General features: G+C 39.3%; 2 protein-coding genes across 3 annotated transcripts in view; one reads left to right on the top strand and one right to left on the bottom strand.

Moving 5' to 3' along the window:
* The first annotated feature begins 3,164 nt into the window (after positions 1-3,164).
* On the top strand, positions 3,165-4,177 carry LOC126100104 (E3 ubiquitin-protein ligase rnf8-like). Its single transcript, XM_049910620.1, has one exon. It carries the CDS (start codon positions 3,355-3,357, stop codon positions 4,015-4,017), a length of 663 nt encoding a protein of 220 aa, XP_049766577.1. The 5' UTR covers positions 3,165-3,354; the 3' UTR covers positions 4,018-4,177.
* A 340-nt stretch (positions 4,178-4,517) lies between these two features.
* Positions 4,518-8,071, bottom strand: part of LOC126100100 (protein HIRA) — a 258,874-nt gene continuing 255,320 nt past the window's right edge. Inside the window, exon 17 of one of the 2 annotated variants that reach the window (XM_049910616.1) lies at positions 4,518-8,016. In XM_049910616.1, coding sequence (XP_049766573.1) covers positions 7,870-8,016 — 147 coding nt within the window. In that variant the 3' untranslated portion in view covers positions 4,518-7,869. The remainder of the gene's footprint in view (positions 8,017-8,071) is intronic. The other variant, XM_049910614.1, reaches the window with a different exon arrangement.

Below are 8,071 nucleotides of genomic sequence, written 5' to 3'. Positions count from 1 at the left end.
TTGGAGAGGCACAACAGTGTTATTCCTGGCATCATGATGTGGCAAGCCACTGTATATTACTTCAGATGTGGCTGGTAATGATTGTAGGAACTGACAGCACCACTGTATGTCACTGGCATCTTGTATTTTCAAGTATTCTTCCTCGTGGGGACATTTTCGAAAAGGATAATGCTTGTTCACAGGGGGCATGTTTCTGTATTAAATGTCCTCATGATGTTGAGGTATTCCCATGGCCAACAAGATCCCCATATCTGTCCCCCACAGAATGTGTGGTACAAGCTTCGATGTCAGCTCCATCCTAGTGTCACTATCGAAAATGTCAAGGACCAGTTAGAACATTTGTGAAGCAACATGCCTCAGGTGAGGATACAAAGGCTTTATGATACCCTTCCCAATCAGATCAGTGCATGCTTCAAGGCCAGAGGGGGTGCAACATCATACTTGTAAGTGGATTCGCGCTCTGAAGTTCTTCACAAATTTGACTCTATAGTCATTGAAGTAACACCACATAGCTTCTCAACCCAAGTTTTGTTTTGAGATATATATATATATATATACCTAAAAACGAAGATGATGTGACTTACCAAATGAAAGTGCTGGCAGGTCGACAGACACACAAACGAACAAAAACATACACACAAAATTCAAGCTTTCGCAACAAACTGTTGCCTCATCAGGAAAGAGGGAAGGAGAGGAAAGACGAAAGGATGTGGGTTTTAAGGGAGAGGGTAAGGAGTCATTCCAGTCCCGGGAGCAGATAGACTTTCCTTAGGGGGAAAAAAGGACGGGTATACACTCGCACACACACATGTATCCATCCACACATATACAACCACAAGCAGACATATTTAAAGACAAAGAGTTTGGGCAGAGATGTCAGTAGAGGCAGAAGTGCAGAGGCAAAGATCTTGTTGAATGACAGGTGAGGTATGAGTGGCGGCAACTTGAAATTAGCGGAGATTGAGGCCTGGTGGATAACGGGAAGAGAGGATATATTGAAGAGCAAGTTCCCATCTCCGGAGTTCGGATAGGTTGGTGTTAGTAGGAAGTATCCAGATAACCCGGACGGTATAACACTGCGCCAAGATGTGCTGGTCGTGCACCAAGGCATGTTTAGCCACAGGGTGATCCTCATTACCAACAAACACTGTCTGCCTGTGTCCATTCATGCGAATGGACAGTTTGTTGCTGGTCATTCCCACATAGAATGCATCACAGTGTAGGCAGGTCAGTTGGTAGATCGTGTGGGTGCTTTCACACGTGGCTCTGCCTTTGATTGTGTACACCTTCCGGGTTACAGGACTGGAGTAGGTGGTGGTGGGAGGGTGCATGGGACAGGTTTTACACCGGGGGCGGTTACAAGGGTAGGAGCCAGAGGGTAGGGAAGGTGGTTTGGGGATTTCATAGGGATGAACTAAGAGGTTATGAAGGTTAGGTGGACGGCGGAAAGACACTCTTGGTGGAGTGGGGAGGATTTCATGAAGGATGGATCTCATTTCAGGGCAGGATTTGAGGAAGTCGTATCCCTGCTGGAGAGCCACATTCAGAATCTGATCCAGACATACCAACAATTAAAGGGAACAGCCATGGGTACCAGGATGGCCCCCTCGTACGCCAACCTATTCATGGGTCGCTTAGAGGAAGCCTTCTTGGTTACCCAGGTCTGCCAACCCAAAGTTTGGTACAGATTTATTGATGACATCTTCATGATCTGGACTCACAGTGAAGAAGAACTCCAGAATTTCCTCTCCAACCTCAACTCCTTTGGTTCCATCAGATTCACCTGGTCCTACTCCAAATCCCATGCCACTTTCCTTGATGTTGACCTTCACCTGTCCAATGGCCAGCTTCACACGTCCGTCCACATCAAACCCACCAACAAGCAACAGTACCTCCATTACGACAGCTGACACTCATTCCACATCAAACGGTCCCTTCCCTACAGCCTAGGTCTTCGTGGCAAACGAATCTGCTCCAGTCCGGAATCCCTGAAGCATTACACCAACAACCTGACAACAGCTTTCGCATCCCGCAACTACCCTCCCGACCTGGTACAGAAGCAAATAACCAGAGCCACTTCCTCATCCTCTCAAACCCAGAACCTCCCACAGAAGAACCACAAAAGTGCCCCACTTGTGACAGGATACTTTCCGGGACTGGATCACATTCTGAATGTGGCTCTCCAGCAGGGATACGACTTCCTCAAATCCTGTCCTGAAATGAGATCCATCCTTCATGAAATCCTCCCCACTCCACCAAGAGTGTCTTTCCGCCGTCCACCTAACCTTCGTAACCTCTTAGTTCATCCCTATGAAATCCCCAAACCACCTTCCCTACCCTCTGGCTCCTACCCTTGTAACCGCCCCCGGTGTAAAACCTGTCCCATGCACCCTCCCACCACCACCTACTCCAGTCCTGTAATCCGGAAGGTGTACACAATCAAAGGCAGAGCCACGTGTGAAAGCACCCACGTGATCTACCAACTGACCTGCCTATAGTGTGATGCATTCTATGTGGGAATGACCAGCAACAAACTGTCCATTCGCATGAATGGACACAGGCAGACAGTGTTTGTTGGTAATGAGGATCACCCTGTGGCTGAACATGCCTTGGTGCACGACCAGCACATCTTGGCACAGTGTTACACCGTCCGGGTTATCTGGATACTTCCTACTAACACCAACCTATCCGAACTCTGGAGATGGGAACTTGCTCTTCAATATATCCTCTCTTCCCGTTATCCACCAGGCCTCAATCTCCGCTAATTTCAAGTTGCCGCCACTCATACCTCACCTGTCATTCAACAACATCTTTGCCTCTGCACTTCTGCCTCGACTGACATCTCTGCCCAAACTCTTTGCCTTTAAATATGTCTGCTTGTGTCTGTATATGTGTGGATGGATACGTGTGTGTGTGCGCGACTGTATACCCGTCCTTTTTTCCCCCTAAGGTAAGTCTTTCCGCACCCGGGACTGGAATGACTCCTTACCCTCTCCCTTAAAACCCACATCCTTTCGTCTTTCCTCTCCTTCCCTCTTTCCTGATGAGGCAACAGTTTGTTGCGAAAGCTTGAATTTTGTGTGTATGTTTGTGTTCGTTTGTAAGTCTGTCGACCTGACAGCACTTTCATTTGGTAAGTCACATCATCTTTGTTTTTAGGTATATTTTTCCTTCGTGGAAAGAAAATTTCAAACCAGGAGGTACTGACTTTGAAGAGAAAGTTGAAGTCGATGAAAGCACGTCTGGCTGAGAAAGAAAAACAAGAGGGCGAGAATGCTCGTCACCTGGAGGAAGTGACTACTCGCACATTACGATTAGAAGAAGAAGGGGAAAAAACGGGAGGAAAACAATCAGATGCTCATGGAAAGTCTGTTGCGGGATGTTGATGAGCGGGAGGAGGCAGCAAAACGTCGGTTTAAAGAAGCATTGGAAAACTTGCATCATGACAAGGCTGCAATTGAAAATGAGATAAAAGAGAAATGGGAAGCAAAAGAAGATGTTGGGAAACTAACTGAGGAATTAGAGACAGTGAAACAGAATTTAATCATTGTTGATCAGAAAAGAGAAATGTTAGAAAAGGAATTAAGTGAACTTGTGCAGTCAGCTTCTGATAATACACTCCAGGCACGAGAAGAAATTTTGCACAATTTTGGAGAACTGATGGAAACAGAGCTGCAATGTAGTATATGCAATGAGTTGTTTGTGGCTGCTACAACTTTAACTTGCAATCACACATTCTGTAAGTTTTGCATAAGTGAGTGGAAAAAAAAAAAGAAAAAGGATTGCCCTGTCTGCAGGAAGCCAATTTCTGAGGAGTTCAGGTCACTTTCACTTGATAATTTTATAAACAAGATGGTGGAAAACCTTTCGGATGATATGAAGAAGAGGAGACAGGAGTTAAAAGATGAAAGACAAGCTTTGTGTGACAAGAATAAAAATAGAAATGATGGTGCAAGTGGAAGCAGAAATGGAATTGGAAATGAAAGTGGAGAAAGGCGGCGTGCAGGGTCTGCTTGACGCACTACAACCGAAAGCATTCCAAGACCAAGGCAACACCAGCCATTACCTGCTGTTGTCGAATCACTATCACCCCCAGCTGAAATAGTTACTGTACATTTATCAGACTCCTCAAATGATTCAGAAGATGATAGTGAGGATTCATTGCCAATAACGAGTGATTCGATGCTGAGTATGAAATACGGAGCTTAAGTCCTATTTATACTGTGGGCTTCATTGCATGAGAGGGCAAGAGCTTACTCCATTTACACTGCTCCTCTCTTTACAACATTAGGGCAGGACTTCCTTCCTACACTAACAAAAGCTAAAGATTTAAAAATATTTTTAAATTTGTTAGCATATCAGATCTGTTCCAATTATTGTTGTTATGGCATATCACATGCAGAAAAGAATGGAAGGAAGGAAAGATAAAAAGAAAAGGAAGGGAGGAAGATTAAAGTTTAACAGAGATGGAGCACATGCTCAAATTGGAAAAGGATGAGAAAGGAAACTGACTGTGTTATTTGCAAAAAAATCACTTAAGTATTTACCCAAACTGATTTAGAGAAACAACAGAAAATCTAAATCTGGACAGCTTGATTGGGATTTGAATCCTGCTCCTCTTGGACATGACTCAATTACACTGCCAGTGTTGGCAAGTAGGTATTTCTTTTCAGGCACTAAGGTTATTCATTTTATTGAGATCTAGCTCATAATGATGAAAACAAAACTGAGTTAAGACAACTACTCACTTGTTGTTGATTTATATGATTTCTTTCTTTCTTTCTCTCTCTCTCTCTCTCTCTCTCTCTCAATGCACCCACTTCTGGTCATGGTGACACACTATAGAGTGGTTATATATGAAAAAACATGTACTGAAACTTTAACAGTGACAGCTCAACAGTTAATTGTACATATTTGTATGCCCCATGCATCAATCAACTACAGATGAAATGTTGCCTTTCCTCACTTTTGTTTATTGTTCCAATCCTGGAATTTCCATTATCATAGCATAATGACAAATATTTATGATTCAACTTTGTCTGTAAACACTAATATTCTACAGTAATGAATATCGGAATTTACATCATGAACAATTGGCATTATAAATACTGTCTAATTTAGGGATGACAATCAATTTTACATATTGTTCATAAAATGAAGCACTTGTCCATTAGTGCCTTATGGTGAATGAGGATGACTTGGACTCAAGAAAGGCTAAATTGCTAGTCCTGTACCAATGTGTACATTAGTTCACCATCTGTACTTGTGATAAAGTTTTATAGTTGCCTGTTTCTCTGCAGGAGTCATTTAAAATGAATGCTGCACTTCCAAACACCATTAGATTTGTTCCCTGAGAGATATTACTATTTTTTTTCCTTCAAGAAAACCATCACAGATGTTCCTGTTTATCACAAAATTTGTGCTATTTATGGAAAGAGTACAATTTTCAATGTGATAGAGTCTGCAATGAATTTTTTGAATGATTTCTTGAAGCCTTCAGCTGCCATTTTCTTTATTTCCTGTACGATTGTTCAATTTCGGCCTTAGGCCAACACAGAACAATCATACAAGAAACAAAGAAAATGGCAGCGGAAGGCTTCAAGAAATCATTCAAAAAAGAAAGAGTATGACGTGCGAAGGCGTTTGCAGCAGTGTAATCACCTGTTTAAAAATGGAAGAACAAATGTTGAGGTGGCTGGCCATTTCATTACTCATCATGTAGTCAGTGATGAGTTCATACAGAAATGTGACAAATGTTGAAGAAAATGGCTGAGTCATAATATCTCAACTTTTGTAGCAATTTTCACCTTTTTTTCACAATGTTTTGCTTGAGGTCATCATAGGAAAATAAAGCTGTCATTGTTACAATGACAAGAAGGCATCCTAACTTTGTGGAAAGAAAGTGCGTGGTCTGCCGCTAGCATTTATTTTCATTTTATGAAAAACTTGTAATTTTGATTGTCAAATATTACCAATTCATTTATGTCATCTCATGTCATTATAAACTATCACTAGAAGATGATTTCAGGAAGTGCTCCACTTATGAACAAACACAGAACTTCAAATTGAATGAAATACTTACTCACCAAATCACTTAGGTATGAAGCAATTACTCAAATCTTATCAGTATTAAAATGTGAATCATAATTTACACCAATGAACGAAAAAATACAGTAATTTACTTTCCTTTTAAATAATAATCCAGAATGAAACACAATCACAGCCACTGCTACACATTTTGCATTTCAAATTGCAATAAAGCTATTTAATGTTGTGTACATTTAAATAAAATCTTAAAACATTGTTGAACGAATGTTTTAAATAAAATCAATTATTCCTTCAAGGTACACACTCCTGTAACATACACTTTTATACAATAAACTCAGATCAAATTATCTATCCATTCAGATTCAAATATCACTTGCACATTCAAACAAATCTCACTTGCACATTCAAACAAATCTCAATGGCACATTCAAACAAATCTCACTTGCACATTCACACATGCTTATGAATGCGAATGCAGAAAAACCATTACTTACAGAAAACAATTACCAATTAAATTTATTTGGTGTGAAATCAGTTATTATTATTGTCTCTTTGTAAAAGATAATGAGCATCTGCTCTATAATGATGAAGAGCTGTGTATAAAATCAACACAAAAAGACTATTTTATAGGGTTTCTAAAGGGTTTTATACTGACTAACAACAGCTGAATTTTGAACAATTTCTCAATAGGAGTCTTTTGTGTGCATACACTAAAGAAAAAAATTCTACAGAATGAAGTTATGCATAAAATAATAAAAAGTAGAATGACAAATTTAAGTGACATGGCTTGGTCCTCAGAAGAAATGAACCAGTTATTATTCACATTTGTTATTAAAAGTAATTGAATGAACACAGTTGTAGTTGAATAACTTTTCAGCATTCACGAATTGATGAATATCAATTATTTTCATTTACTACATGAGGCAGAGGAATGTATCAGCTAGAACTAGGACTTGTAACAAACACATTTTCTTAAATTAAGTTTAAAATCAAGACACTAGTACTCCCATTTATGTCAGTCTTTTTGTAATGATAAGTCATACACACAATAATCAACTATTTCAGAATTATTTTGCAGATTAATTTCACAGAAACTAAGTTAACTGAACTTCATCAAACAATTAAATAACAAATAAAAACTTTACAAAAGACACAAATAACCTAAATAAATATCCATGTTCTACATGACTAACAATACTGCCTTTAAATGAATAAACAACACAGAGCAATGACAAGCATTACAATTTTTATATGAAGCTCTTTGAAAAATCTCGTACGCATTTTCTTGTTTTATTATAAAACAATGTTTTTATTTACAGTTGAATGTTGTGAGGGTAGCAGTCTTTCAAAGTAGCATTTTTCTGAGAATGTTATGTGATGAATACTGATAACGTAAGATGTTGTTTATTAAAATATACTGATTTTCTTATCACTTAACAGCAGAACAAATAAGAACAGGTACAAACACACACAAAATAACAAATAATAATTTGTTGCCTGAGGTGGGACACTAGTGTTCTACATGGCAGTGAAGTTTGCTTACTGAACACATTGCTCATGTCTCCATATGAATTATGTTTGAATACCTCTAACTTTGTGGTGACAGTAAGACAGAAAAATATTCATCACTGACACCACAATGTTGTTTAGCATGATACTTCACAGAACAGCAGTAATACTAAGTATAATTTTATTTAAAAGTACTATTTAAAAAATAAGATAAACATTTTGTCATTAGGCAAGTCACTTCACAAAATTGCACCTGTATTACACAACTTTTCACGACATTCTGTGTAATGAAAACACTTTATGGTAACCTTCTCACTGCTTTTCCATTCCATTAAATAACTGAGCAGATTGTTCTAATTGTGTGAGCTGGTCACTATATTCAACAAGAAGTCTCTGCAATCTGAGATTTGTGCCCATCAGAGAAAGTATCTCTCTTAGCAAAACGTGCTTTGAAAACCCCTGGAACACAGAACAAAATCATGAAGATGGAATATTACTGATAAAACACCCACAA

The sequence above is a fragment of the Schistocerca cancellata genome, chromosome 9 (assembly GCF_023864275.1).
Source record: "Schistocerca cancellata isolate TAMUIC-IGC-003103 chromosome 9, iqSchCanc2.1, whole genome shotgun sequence".
Taxonomy (NCBI): domain Eukaryota; kingdom Metazoa; phylum Arthropoda; class Insecta; order Orthoptera; family Acrididae; genus Schistocerca; species Schistocerca cancellata.
This window is presented reverse-complemented; position numbering and strand designations above follow the sequence as displayed.